At 39.2% G+C, this 15,453-nt stretch overlaps 1 protein-coding gene across 3 annotated transcripts in view; it reads left to right on the top strand.

The window, feature by feature from the left end:
* CHID1 (chitinase domain containing 1) overlaps window positions 1–15,453 on the top strand; it is a 768,611-nt gene that overhangs the window by 16,990 nt on the left and 736,168 nt on the right. For all 3 annotated transcript variants that reach the window (XR_010086094.1, XM_063437233.1, XM_063437232.1), the window contains exons 5-7: window positions 3,233–3,277; window positions 3,468–3,574; window positions 5,316–5,377. Coding sequence is in view for 2 of the 3 variants with exons in the window: in XM_063437233.1 (XP_063293303.1) it covers window positions 3,233–3,277; window positions 3,468–3,574; window positions 5,316–5,377 (214 nt within the window). In the remaining variant the exon portion in view is untranslated. The remainder of the gene's footprint in view (window positions 1–3,232; window positions 3,278–3,467; window positions 3,575–5,315; window positions 5,378–15,453) is intronic.

The raw sequence follows: 15,453 nt of genomic DNA, 5'->3' as shown, positions 1-15,453 counted from the left end.
CCATTCCCTTTGCTCTGCAAGTGACCTTCACCGTTTGTTCCGATATTACTTTTTCTCATCTGCCGAATTTCGCAGGTACTGCACCATTCCTATGGAATGTCCTAACTCCTCCCAAAAGACTTTCTCCTAGCCTCAAGTCCTTTGAAATGTCACAGAAAACCCACCGTTTAGGAAAACTCTCCCCTCTCCCAGGGTGATTCTTTTCTCATTACAATATCGCTCCTGTCCCTCCACAATCCAGTTGTTTTTATTGTCCATTCACTCTGTTACCTTCCATTCTATGAGTTCTTCCACCAAACACTTTTACAAGTTTAAAATAAAGCTCTTATAACAGGTTCACTTTAACAGATAATCATTCCCAAGACATTAAATATTTGATTTGTCATAGTGATTTATTTATAAAGTAAAAATCATAACTAAAAATCCCCGTTATATAATTGTTCACCGCTGTGGAAAATGTTAAGGCTTTCTAAATGTTAATAACATATTCTACCCCATCTGGAAAGGTATAGGTTGCCTCCCCTTATTTTATTTAATCAATAAAAAGAATTTCTGCAAAGATTTAGAGGTCTGGGACCCGAACATTTGTTTAGCATTGATCGTCTAGTCATACAGATTGTGAGGCTTTTAGTTATCTGAAAGCAGGTCTGTCTAGCACTGAGACGATTGAAGGGTTCCTTCATCTCAGCCTGGCGAATACTAAATGAGAATTCTTTTGCTTCAGCACTATAAAAAGAAGCCGCCAGGTTGATGAGAAGGTTATCTGGTATTTGCCTGCTGAGCAGCCTTCTGGGCATCCAATCAGATCTACTGTTGGTGACATAACATCACTTATCGGGAACCGTGGCTAAAGATTATTCTCTCATTGCACAGTGCCTTCTGTAACATTTAATAAAAGCTTGCAAAATCACTCTTAACTTGAATTTAAAGAAAACCCGTCATTACTTTATTTTCCCTTTTTCTTTTTAAAGCCACAGTATCCTGTTTTATCTAACCGTATTTACCTACTTAGATATATCCTAGATTGTAGTTTCATTAAATTGAAGTTCTTCCTCACTTTCATTCTGCAAATAAAAATTTTAAAAAAAGAATCCTCTCTCCCCCAAAAATATTTTAAATTGGTTGTACTAGGTAAGTGTGTATGTTCTCTTCATCCATGTAGAGGTATACACTCTAGAAAACCCTCAAGCTACATAGGCGTCTTTTTTTGTGCCACAAGTTGAGCCTACGTACATGGAGTGAGCAGACGCATTCAATGCAAATTTAAAATTTTTGTGAATAAAAGTTTTGTCACCACATAGAACGTAATTTCACTTAACAAGATATGCATGTAGTCATGGTAACAGTCATTTTTCCTTTTTGTGAAAACGTATAATAACTTTGCAGACAGCCGCGCAGGCCTGATGGAGTATCAACAAAATTAACTCTTGGGACTCTTGAGTCCTTATTGTAGGCCAACAAGTACTTGTAAAGGGGCAGTGTGTTCCTCTGATGGTAATGTCCCTTTTGCCTTAACCTATGCCTATCTCAAAGCTAGTCATGGTAACAGAATAAACAGTTGCGTAGGTCGGAATTCAAATAGTCAGGAGCATGTAAATCATGGACCTTGAGTACTACAGTATTACTCAGAATGTCCTCATAAACAGTAGGTATGGTCGCTATAAAGTGTTGTCCCTTTCTCAGATGTCCCATCTCACTTTCACAGGTCAAACCCTAGCCATGCGCCGTTGGGTACGACTAATTCGTACCTTTCGTGCCCTTTTGCTACTAATGTGTCAGTGAATAGTTAAGTTCACTATGTTGGTCGGCAGGTTATCTGCCTAACCCGCTCCAGCACCCCAACAACTGCTAGAGAATGTACCCCATGACATCTAGTTGTCTGCTTCCTCCCACTGGCGACACAGAGCCTGTCCCCTCATCTGGCACAAACCTCCAACGTCCCCACCAACCCCTCCACTGCGTCTGTAGGAGAATGGTATGTCAACAATGCTTGGAATTCCAGGCTGTAAGTGTCAAGCAGCCAATCAGTCCAAATATTTGCATATAACTGTGTGCGTCCCTGGAACGCAAGAGTCAGCTCCTCTAACCGTCCATTTTGTCAATCCATAGTATCAGGGTTGGGGGTTCCTCTTTTTTTCCAGTAGAGGGGGATGACCTGTTTGGCCGAGTTCAGGATTCGTATGGACATGGATCTCTTGTATGCAGCTGTGAATTTAAATTTTTATTACATTCTTTATTTTTGCAGTGCAGTGTTTGACAAACATGGTTAAGTCGACATTTCACAAGATTAGGTATAACAAAAATAAAGTAGAGTGGTTACATGAAATATCGAGTATGTAGTTGCACATTATATACATATTTTATATATATCATAAACAAAATAGGTTGAACATCTCAAGCACTGAAATTGACAGTAGGTAAAAACATCAAGGATTACTCCACAGTAAGGTACTAGCAATCTTGCGCTATGAGATAAAGTAGAGAACAAACGAGATCCATAGCACCAGCTCAAAACTTTCAATTACCCTGTGTCATTCAGCCACATGAGCTTACTGTTATACTGTAGGTGCTCTGACCAACAATTCCACATTTAAGCAGCAGAACAGTAAAAATTAAAAACAGAAACAGAAAATGGGTTAGTATCATAAGTGATGCTATACGTTGGACAGTGAGAGCGGGCCAGCAGCTTAGGCAGACCAAGAGAGGCAATATATCATGGGAGAGGTAAGTAATTGTCTGGAGCTGTGACTGTAACAGACACTACCTGCAAGAGCTCTATAGTAGGTAAATCACCCAATACCCATGCTTGGTCTCTGACCCCTAACGCTAAACACCGTCCCAGAGTCCTGCTCCACCACACCAGCCCCAGGCCATTGTGAGAGCTGTTATGCAAATTCCACTATTCTGGTGACTGACGACACCCGGGATATAGCCCCAGGAGAATTGGTGACATACTCTCCGCGGGTATGTGGTGTGTTTCAGGCTGGATTCCTTTGAGGCCCTAAGAATCTAAGAATGTGACAGCGGGCAGTGGTGAATTTTTATTTTTCAGTAGCTGAAATGGAAAAATTCTCCAGTTAAGTTTGACTACTTTGGCCAACTACTTGAAATTTCACATATTATGAACTCACTTAGCCTTTGTACCTACAGGGGGAGGCTGTTCCTTATATCCCTATAATATATAACTCAGATCTATATATTTTCATTTTTTTTTTTTTTTTTTTTATTCCAGGATGGATTAAAGACATCAGGAAGAACTCAAAGAGCACACATATTGGTAAGTGTGCATACACCGTTTAAATTGATTTAATTCATAGTTCTTTGCTTATGCGCACTATAGTATTCAAAACAGTAGTTTTGGTGCGTTCCTTTTAATCACATGGCTTGTGTTCTGAAAGCACAAAAGTCCATTTTGCAGTGAATGTTGCTTCATCATTCCAGCTTTTCTCCCATCCCTTCTTTTGCAGTGCCTCGTATCCTGTTTGATGGGTGGTCTTATCAAGACTTCGAGAGTGTGTTCAGCAGTGAAGATGAGATCGAGGAACTTTCCAATGCCTTAGTTCAGACAGCAAAGGTACTCCTGCTGTACTTTCTATTCCTTTCTATATGTTTGTATATACCTAGTAGAAATATTTTCCGCTTTAGCAACCAAATGCAAATACTTGCATTTCTGAACACGTCCCATTTAATAATTAAAGACATTAATATGGATAAGCAAATCTTGGCAAGTATTGCATTGCATTTGATAAAATAAGTGTCCAGTTCAGCAGCAACTGGAGGTCTTCTATATTTGATAGTGAGAATCATTCCTTTCTTCTCCTGGATGTAACCATGCTGTAGGTCTTGGATTGATTGATGCAATTATTTTGCCCATTACAAACGTATGAGTGCGACATTATTTTGTCAAGGATCCTCCAAGTTGGAGGCAGGTATGCTGCAGGTGGTGTTTACATATTTGGGAAACAAAAAAAAAAAAAACACGTAAAAGTGTTGCAACTCCAGCCCTTGATGTTGTTATCGGGAAAGGTTAAAGGATCTTAGCATGTATAGCTTGGAGGAAAGACGTCTTGTCTAGGGGGAAATATGATAAAAACATTTTAAATATATAAAGGGAATCAACACAGTAAAGGAGGAGACCATATTTAAAAGAAGAAAAACTACCACAACAAGAGGACATAGTCTTAAATTAGAGGGGCAAAGGTTTAAAAATAATATCAGGAAGTATTACTTTACAGAGAGGGTAGTGGACGCATGGAATAGCCTTCCAGCTGAAGTGGTTGAGGTTAACACAGTAAAGGAGTTTACGCATGTGTGGGATATGCAAAAGGCTCAAGATAAGGCCAGGGACTAATGAAAATTGGGCAGATAAGGCCAGGTATTTAAAATATTGGGCAGACTAGATAGGCCAAATGTTTATCTGCCGTCACATTCTATGTATCTATGTTACCCATTTAAAGCTGTAGAAAGCAGGATAATACACACATTTAATTAAATCTTCCATGGTGTCAGAAACCAATGCAAAGCAAATAGTTGACGTCAGAAATCTCGTAAGAGCAGCCTAAGCATGACATTCAGAGTCTATACCTAGAAAATGTCACATAGACAGAATCCACCTAGTGGGAGTGAGCAACGAGGATTCAACAGGCAACAAGATTGTGAGACTTAAATCAGTCCGGTGTAGGATGCATACTTATGTGATTGCATATTATTGCATAAGCTCACCCAAATGTAAGTAGCTATACTGTTTGCTAATTGTTTGACTTCTTACCTGGGACCTGCAAATCACTTCTTTCTGCCTCTCTGCAGCAAGAAACTCTCTTAACTGAGCTAAGTCCGGTTGTGCAGGGCATAGCTCATTAGCTGAGAGCGATTAACTGTCTCTATCAGCCAATGAACAGGACCTGCACTGCAGGACTTAGTTTAGAAGCGCTAACAAGAGCTCAGAGCAGATGCTTGCAGCCCTCACTTCAGGAAGCTGCAACCTGTGGACCCCCGGGTAAGAAGTCAAACCATTGAAAAACTGTTTGATTACTTACATTGTAGCACACTGTAGTGGTTATGGTGCTCGGAGTGTTTTTTTCATATTAGAGCGTATAATAGTATCTAAAATATAGATAGATTTATCCATCCATGCCAAAGTTCATCTTATATGTGTTTGTGTCCTCTGATTTCTACTGTATTGCTAATTGAGCTAGCATTGTCTGCATGCCTGATTAGCTAGCCAGCTATGTCCATTCCTAATCTGATGTGCACTCTTCAGAGAGCTGTGCAAAGCCGCACTTAGATCAATACTAAACCGCTTATAATATCTTTAGGAAGAACACTTTGACGGCTTTGTGGTGGAGGTTTGGAGTCAGCTCGGTGGGCAGAAGCGACAGTAAGTTTTTCTTATTCCTTGCATTTAAATAAAGCATCAATGACTATAGATTTGATTTTCTCTCTCTTCCCATTGGCTAGGCATTATTCTTGCTTGCTTGCTGCTCATGAGAGTGAAAAAACCTCTCTGCAGTAAATTGTCCACTCATTCTACTTTTTTAAAATCTTTGTCTGTTTTAATTTTTTCATATGTTTGCTGATACACTACTAGTGTATTATATTAAAAAAAATGTAGTTTAATTTACTCTCCCCAGTGTAATTTATTAATATTTTGTTGGCATGAGTGTGTTTTTTTTTTTTGTTCACTAGTTGTTTAACTGGCCAGAGCTCACTGTTAAAAGGAAGCCTCAGGCACCATAACTCCTACATCTGAAGCTCCAGGTCGGTGCAAGCATTTTTGCCGCCCTAGGCAAAAAATATTTTGCCGCCCCTACTCATGCAGACTAACACACACGCTGACTGTGTGTGTGTGTGTGTGTGTGTGTGTGTGTGTGTTTTTAAGGGTGTGAGCAGAGTATGGCATGTTGCAAGCACCATAACACCACAATAAGTTGTACTACTTTTGGTTGTTGGAGGGTTCTTTTAACCCCTTAAGGACCAAACTTCTGGAATAAAAGGGAATCATGACGTGTCACACATGTCATGTGTCCTTAAGGGGTTAAGTGAGTAAACCTCACTTTTTTTTTTTTTATATTCCAAACTTGAATCTATTAACAATTTGTACGACCAGCCTGGGATCAGAAATCAGTCTGGGAATTAATTTCAGTGGCCAGACCCAAGTCAGGCCCAATCCCCGCCCTTCCGCATTTTGTTTGTCTAGGTGAGCCCAAGCTATGTTTTTAGTAACTGATCTTATTAGATATTAGATACAATATGTGGGATTCTTAGAGACCTATACTGCTTACTGAATGAGTTAAACATTAAACAGGTGAAATGTTACATGTTTATTCAAGACCGCAAACACTGCAAGGAACACTCTAGACACCATAACCACTACAGCTTTCTGTAGTGGTTATAGTGCTAGCAGTGCACTGGCAGTACCCTTTATGTTTTCACTTCCTTATCAAGGATGCAGTGCAATGAGCTAGTGATTATGGTGCCAGGGCACTACATTAAGCTGTAGTTGTTATGGTGCCTGGAGTGTTCCTCTAACCATGGGGGGCAAAAACTCCAAGCCATTAAGCTTATTGTACGCTATGCAAATTATGACTTAATTACATCAACCTATTGTGGTTTGAATGCATTTTTTGCGTGAATGAAAACGGTATTGAATGCTTTATAGAAACAAAAATTAGAAGAGCAAGCTTGGTTACTTTTAACCAGTTGTTCGTTCGCCACAGGGATACTCAGTGGTACATTATTTCAGCTTTAGCCTGTTGTGTTCTAATGGTGATATTCATAGAATCTCAACCGTGGTGCTCTCTGAGAATTATTGTTTTTTTTTAAAAAAAAAACCACACTTTCCTAGATCAAGGGAATTAAAATTTCTCAATCCTATACTACTAACCAGGCCTTAAAGTTTGCTTGCCTCTGTAAGCCTGGAGCGTCAATGGCATGCATACTTACCAGGGGTTCATTTCTAGTCACCAGAGCTAAATCTTCTCTCACTAGTGGCAAGTGGAAATATTGAGTCTTGGTAGATTGTTCCTTTTCCACGTGATTCAAGCTCATATGTTTGACAGAACTCTGCCTTTGTCCCTACTAGTCGAGTTTCCTTTCTTTACCAACTTGGACTAGCTCTGTCCGAATCTAATACCTGGCTCCAAAAGACTTTAATATTTTTTATTTACTAGAAACTTTTTCCAACAAATTGCTCTACTTTACTAGCATGGTCACCAACTCCAGCACTCATGATACTGTTTTCCCCTGCACTGTTTAGTCTTTATCGATTTGGAAGAATCCCGTTAGAACCTTTCCCTTGTTTGTTCTTGAATCATTACTGATAACATTTGCCTTGAGGACCATGAACCAGTGTATTTTATTTATTTTTAGCACAGCTTTTGTTTTATGACTTTTGGCGATACAGATGCAGCACTGTTAGGGTTGGATTCTATATTAAGCAACATTCAATGGTGCCCCACAGATTAGCTTGACTTCCCTGGGGCCTTGATCACAGCTGAACAACTCTCCATCCCATGTTTCTGAACTTTATACCTCTTAACAAGAGATGTTTTCAAGGCTCAGAGTTAACCTTGAAGCTGCCACGGTTAGAAAGAACAGCATGCATTCTATAACTGTGACCATATTTGTGTAGGGGAGCACAATAATAGCACAAATGAGACATCTATATGATGAATAGAAAGGGAGTTTTACCAGCTAATAATGTAAATAATGGCTTTTTATGAACAATTTGTGTTAATCATGTACTATGTTGTAATCCCTAACCAGGAATACCAAGTGATAACAGTTTAAAACAAGCATGTCAAACTCAAAGGCTAACACGGGCCAAATAAACAAAGTTTAAGTTTATGTGGGCTGCAAAAAAAACAAAAGCTACAGTTTTCATAGAAACTTAGGTTTATTTAGAAAAGTACAGTATAAAAAAGGTGCCTAACTGACACTGGACGTCCTCATGCTCATAAGGCTTCAAAGTAAACAAAAGAGTGAATTTATTTTAAGGAGACCTGCATTTGCATATAACCAATGTTTCAGTCACATTACCTAGACATATTAAGAAAAGCTTGGTAATGGGACTGAAATTGTAAATGTATGCTGTTGCACAGCTGTAAAAAAACAAATGACGTTATTTTGTTGATTTTGAAGTCCTATGAGTGTGTTTACTTTGGCTGAGATCATCAAACTTGATGATCTCAGCCAATCCAATGCTTTCCCATAGGAAAGCATTGGGAGGCTATTGTGCATGTGTGGCAAAAAGCTGCGCAGCCAATCAGCATCTCTATGGGGAGCATTCAGTGCCTCCGTGCAGACCCAAATTAATAAACTGCCCCTCCCCCATTCTAATATACTGTCCACAAATCCAATACACTGCCCCCTCCCTCCACTCTAATACACTGTCCCCTCCACCCAATCTAATACACTGCCCCCTCAACCCAGCACTCTAATTTAATACACTGCCCCTCCTTCCTCCACTCTAATTTAATACACTTCCCTCCCTACCCTAATTTAATACACTGCTCCCCTCCCTCACCCAATTTAATACACTGCCCTACCCCCAATTTAACACATGGCCCCCCTCCCATCACTCTAATACACTGCCCCCCTCCCTCGCCCAAATCAGTACACCTCCCTCCTCCCAATTAAGCACACTGCCCCACTCTCTCCCCCAATTTAATACACTGTCCCCCTTCCTTCCACAGTTTAATACACTGCCCCCTCCCTCCCTAAAATTAACACACTGTCCTCCCCCCCAATTTAATACACTAGCCCCCTCCCTCCCCCAAATTAATTCAGTGCCCCCTCCCTAAAATTAATACACTGCCCGTCGTGGGAGGGAAGACAAGAATCAGACAAGAAATATATTTTCTGTCTTGCGGCTGTGAGAGGCAAGACAAACGGACAGGAAAGATCTTTCCTGTCTTGCGGTTGGTCACAGCCACAACATAAAGAGGCCCCAGGGCAGGTGGGCCGCAAATATATCCATTGTGGGCCGCGTGTTTGACATGCTTGTCTTAAAATAACTTGCAGAAGTTCTTATGGATCCTCCCCTTTTCCACTGGAAGAGACTAACATTCTCTTTAGATGGAATATACTTATTAGGTTTCTCAATAAGTAAATTAAATCTGAATCTGTTCATGAGGGGACTTGATCTGGTGCCAGTGGAGGTTCTGGAGTTGCTGAAGACTCTAGTCTAAAGGTATATGGGGGAGGAGGCAGGCACCCTCAAGTTGATCACGCCTGCCACTTCTGTTAGCTCAAACATCCCTGGCTATCTGACAACCAACGGGTATTTCATGATTTAATTATAAATGTGCAATTTTCTCATGGAAATTAGCACTTTTCTAAACTGGGGTTAAAATAGTGTACTCCTCACCCATAAAGCATTTCAGCAAGCTGAAGTGCCTTACGGGTGTCGAATGGTCCTTTAAGAACAGTGGTTCCTTTTTATTTTTACGAATTCTATACCTCGAGTGCATTAAAGGAACACTATAGGGTCAGGAACAAAAACATGTATTCCTAACCATATAGTGTTAAAAATACTATTTTGGTGGCCGGCCCACCTTGACCCCTTAAAAAGCACCTCGCTGGACAATCCGCATCTCTTCATAGAGATGCATTGAATCAATGCTTCTCTATGGGGAAAGGTCAGCAACTCCACATTTAGTGGCTGTCTGAGTGACTGCCACTGGAAGTGTCCCTAGGCAGCAATGTAAACACTACCTTTTTTTTCCTCTGAAAAGACAGTGTTTACAGCAAAATGCCTGCAGGGGCAGGCTTTACTCACCAGAACAACTACAATAAGCTGTAGTTGTTCCGGTGACTATAGTGTCCCTTTAAGGGATGAAATTCCATTTTACATTATGAACTAGTTCTGTAAACCGCTACTGATAATGTTTAATTGGATACTATCCTGCTCTTAATACACTGTTGTCTGCCATTAAGGCCTATACAGCAGTAGCCAGAGGGTAATGTTGAACTAATTTTCCCATGAATCTTTGCCAGCCTGCACAGAGCGGTTTTTTGATGTGAAACATACATTTACAAGATGAATATCTTCAAGAGCCTGATCCTATTTAAACAAATGGCATAAATCTACTAAGTCTATAGCTCTCCAGGCTGTTGAAAAAAATCATAAGTCATATCCAGCCTTTGGGCTTCTTGTTCAGCAGCTCTTCTTGAGTCCATAGGAATGCTTGCTTCTTTTTTATTTTATTTTTTATATTTTAATTTGTGCTTCATATATATGTAATGAATAATTTACATGTAATGTTTTCGTGCAGATCTGCTGCACAGTATGTTGCATTGACACATGTCAAGTGGTCAAATGGTAACTCTTTGAGTGACTGGAAGGGAGTACCCTGCGTTTTGCAAAGCAATGCATTACACGCACATCTGGCAACCAAAACTTTAAATATTTTTTTTTACCAAAGGCATTTTGAAAAATGATTAAGTTGCCCAGATCTTCAAAATGTCTTTTGCTTAAAGATACAAAAGAATGCATAATTCTATCCATCCGTTTGCTTCAAAGAATGCATTTTTTCCATTTGTTTTGATTAGAACATCTGTTTATTGATTTTCTTTTTTTATAAGCAGGATACGGAAGACAAATTAGCAAGATGTATAGCTAGAAACACAACAGTACCGGTAGCAATGTAAATATTAGACTCGCATATGTAAACAGAGGCTACACATATTTTTGTAAGATATAATATGTAGACGAAATAAGAATATTAAAGACAATACAACCAAATAGGATTTTTTTCTTTAAACTAGAATTGTGGGGCATTGGAAATATCATGTCAATAAATGTTATGTCAAATGAAGTGTAAAAATCCTTGCTACATGACTAAAGTGGCCACAAATATAGAATTTTGCTTTCGAAATTTGTTTTTACTGAATAAAACCCAAAAGAACAGCTGAGTACAACTAAAGTAGATAAAAGAGATGGGTATAAGTTGCCCTTTCATTTAAATTATTTCTTCAATTATTTAATGATGGTTAGGAATGTCATGAGAATATGGATCCGGTAAATTCACAGTTTAGTGATTGTCCTTATTGTATTCCTGACACAAAGAGAACAAAGGCAAAAGAAAAATATTGCATAGGAATGGTACGGAAGGTGTATAACAATTTGGGTACTATCATCGTTATAATTGTTTGTATTTGACCTTCCAGAGAGATTAATGTTTTCTCTCAGGAGCAAAGATCCTCCCTCACCTGTGTAAGTAATGCGATTGTTTCGCGAGGGAGTGGATGGACTTGGTGACTCAGGTTCACAGGTATACCAGAAACTCCTGTTACCAGTCAAATGAGTATTGAGTGAGCAGGCTTGACACCCTTTGTAAAGGTATCCCTATGGGGAGAGCTTGCATTTTGGTCGCTTTAAAGTTATAGTGAGACAATCTGCTGAAGTCCCTCAGAAGTGTCATTAATGGGGGTAGAGATCTAGTTGGGTTAGATTAAGTCAAAATGATATCATCTTGTGTTCCTATATGTTTATTTCTATCCCACGTATGTGTGAGTGGTGCCTAACGGTGTGCACCAAGGATTCTAAAGAGCGCAAACAACAGCGAGGAAAAAGGACACCCCGGTCTTGTTCCATTTGTTATATAGAAAGGTGTTGAGGCAAAGCCCGCATTCACCAGCTTGGCAGAAGAGCTGTGGTACAATGCCATTATTCCATCAATCAATGAGACTGGGAAGCCAAATTTGCCCAGTACCCTCTGCATGTAGGCCCAATTCAATCTATCAAAAGCCTTTTTTTGCGTCTAGCACAAGAAAAAGGTCCTCTTGACATCTCAACTCTAGGTAGTGTAGTATGTTGATGTTGTGCCTAATCATTAAATTCATGAAGAAGTAAGTAGAAGTATAGATCAGGGTGTTGCAGTGGATGTGATCTATTTTGGATTTGCCAAGGCATTTGATACAGTTGCACACAATAGATTATTGTTCAAACTCAAGGAAATCTGTCTAGATGAAAATGCTTGTTCTTGGGTAGAACATTGGCTTAAAAGCGGAGTACAAAGAGTTGTCATTAATGGTACATTTTCAAGCTGGACAGAGGTGGCAAGTGGTGTCCCTCGGGGCCTCAGGGATCTGTTCTGGGACCCCTTCTATTTAACATGCTTAAAAATTATCTTTAAGACAGCATTGAAAGTCATGTTTCAGTGTTTGCAGATGACACAAAACATAAAATAATACAATGTGAGCAAAATATTACTTTGCTGCAGAGGGATTTCGATAGACTGGGGGACTGGGCACTCAAATGGCAGATTAAATTTAAAGTTGAAAAACTTTGGCGTAAAGAATGCACAAGCAACGTAAGAACTTGGGAATTGTTATAGGCAACAAACTATGCAACAATATGCAATGTCAATCAGCAGTGGCCAAGGCCAGTAAGGTATTGTTATGCATGAAAAAGGGCATTCATTCTTGGGATGAGAATATCATTTTGCCTCTTTATAAATCACTGGTAAGACCACATATTGAATATGCTGTGCAATTTTGGGCACCTGTTCTAAAGAAAGATATCATGGCACTAGGAAAAGTGCAGAGACAAGCTACAAAATTGATAAAAGGAATGGAGCATTTTAGTTATGAAGAAAGGTTAAAAATTTTAAATCTGTTTAGTTTGGAAAAACGGCGCCTGAGAGGGGATATGATAACATTATACAAATATATTCGGGGCCAGTACAAACCATTATCTGGAAATCTGTTCACAAACCGGACTATACATAGGACACGAGGTCACACATTTAGGCTTGAAGAAAGGAGATTTCATCTAAGGCAAAGAAAAGTTTTTTTTACAGTAAGGATATGGAATTCTTTGCCTGAAGAGGTGGTTTTGTCAGTCTATACAGATGTTTAAACTGCAATTTGATAAATACTTGCAAAAACATAACATACAGGGATATCATTTCTAATTAGTGGGGTAATAGCTGCTTGATCCAATGAGACATCTGACTGCTATTTTGGGGTCAAGAAGGAATTTTTTCCTGATTGTTGCAAAATTGGAAGCGCTTCAGACTGGGTTTTTTGCCTTCTTTTGGATCAACAGCAAAAACATATGTGAGGAAGGCTGAACTTGATGGACGCAAGTCTCTTTTCAGCTATTTAACTATGTAACTATGTCATAACATGCCTTGATGGAAGGTGCCAGTACCTTGTATTTTTGTTGTAAATTCTCATGGTTTAGAGGTCAAAGGCAAACCTTATGAACCTTATGAAAGGCTCTTTTTAAAACTTTTTGGGGATACATTTCTTGTGTCTTAAATAAGGACTTAAGTATCATGCACTCCTTTTGAAAAATTGCCATCCGATATTGGCCAGTGTAATAGGCTATTGGTAGTTGTGGACTTTTTGTGACGTTTTGTAACAATTCTGCCGTCATCTGAAATTAGAATTTTTAGTTCCAAAAAGACCAACTCATGTTCAGCAATATTGTGAGTAAGTTGAAGGGCAATATCATTGGTTTTTAGATCCCAAACAAATTCCTCAAACCGTATCACTGGGCCAGTCCGGAGGAGCAAAATGTCAGAGGAGCAGACATGTATCTGTTATTTTGTCTAACGTAAGGAATAGGCAATATTTTGTTCCCAGCACCCCAAAAAGAGGTTGGCATAGCTAGATGCACATGCCGCCCCCATCGCATTGTCCTTTGACTGTAAACAGTGTTTATAACTGAAAATTAAATAGGTTTGAGTTAGACATATTTAAAGAGAGCCAAAGTAAAATCTTTTTGTAGATTGTTATATGTTGATGATTGATCTAAAATGTGAGAACAAGCTTGGAGACCCTTGTCATAGGGGTTATCACTCCCCTATGGGAGTATCATGCACTCCTTTTGAAAAATTGCCATCCGATATTGGCCAGTGTAATAGGCTATTGGTAGTTGTGGACTTTTTGTGACGTTTTGTAACAATTCTGCCGTCATCTGAAATTAGAATTTTTAGTTCCAAAAAGACCAACTCATGTTCAGCAATATTGTGAGTAAGTTGAAGGGCAATATCATTGGTTTTTAGATCCCTAACAAATTCCTCAAACCGTATCACTGGGCCAGTCCGGAGGAGCAAAATGTCAGAGGAGCAGACATGTATCTGTTATTTTGTCTAACGTAAGGAATAGGCAATATTTTGTTCCCAGCACCCCAAAAAGAGGTTGGCATAGCTAGATGCACATGCCGCCCCCATCGCATTGTCCTTTGACTGTAAACAGTGTTTATAACTGAAAATTAAATAGGTTTGAGTTAGACATATTTAAAGAGAGCCAAAGTAAAATCTTTTTGTAGATTGTTATATGTTGATGATTGATCTAAAATGTGAGAACAAGCTTGGAGACCCTTGTCATAGGGGTTATTACTCTATAGTGAAACTACATCTAAGATAGTGAGCATAGTGTATGAGGTCATTTTAATATTTCAAGGGCCAATATGTTTCATATCATTAAAAAAAAAATATATGTGCCTTTGTAATGAAATTGCCATCATATTTACACCACATTTACTAGCTCTCTTGGTTTAACAATTGTCTTCAGACACTGTCAGATGGATTATAGATGTCTTCATGGATTTTGGCTAAGCAATACAAAGTGGTTATGGCGGGGTTGTTGTGAGGTAGGAAGAACTTGTGTTTATCCAATGGGATCACTTTTTTTTTTTTGTAAGGGTGGTAGTAATATTGAGTTGAGTTAATTCATAAAGTCTGAGGATGGGTCACAAGGGAGTGTAAGGTAACAGGAGTCGTCGTTTAGCTGTGACATGCACATATTGACATACATCTCACAATTAAGGAGTGTTACCACCCTTATCTGATGGTTTAGTAACCACATCGGTAAGAGTGCTCTATTCATGTAATGGTTTGTGCTCACTATTAATCAGATTGGGTTTAATAAACTGATCCAAAGGTAGGTTTTCAATTTCTTGTATAGTCATCTGTATGAAAAGATCAACATGACCTCACAAGAATTGATGATCTCAGCCAATCAAAATGCTTTCTCGTAAGCAATTATTGTAGTGGCTGAGATTGTCCATTCTGATAATCTCAGCCAAGGAGGTGGGCCTGCAGCAGAGCAAAACTCTGCCCTGACCAGTCAGCATTTCCTCATTGAGATGCATTGAGTCAATGCATCTCTACGGGGAAAGTTCAGCATCTCTATTCAGCGTGTGAAGATGCAGAATGTCAGTGCCGCACACTGTGGCCACAGTGGTGCTGACGTGTGGCCACTAAAAGTGTTTCTAGGCAGTAATGTAAACTCTGCCTTTTTTCTGAAAAGGCAGTGTTTATAGTCAGTCCCTGCAGACTTTTTCTTGTACTCATCAGAGCAACTGAAATAAACTGTAGTTGTTCTGGTGACTATAGTGTTATTTTAGTGGTGCATTGGAGTAAAAGGTATTTTTCATCTTTGTCACCTATTTTCGATACCAACAATTTTTTTGCTTATTAATATGAACATCCCTCTCTT

The sequence above is a fragment of the Pelobates fuscus genome, chromosome 12, assembly GCF_036172605.1.
Source record: "Pelobates fuscus isolate aPelFus1 chromosome 12, aPelFus1.pri, whole genome shotgun sequence".
In the NCBI taxonomy this organism is placed as follows: Eukaryota; Metazoa; Chordata; class Amphibia; order Anura; family Pelobatidae; genus Pelobates; species Pelobates fuscus.
The sequence above is the reverse complement of the archived record's forward strand: the minus strand, read 5'-3'. Positions and strand labels throughout refer to the sequence as shown.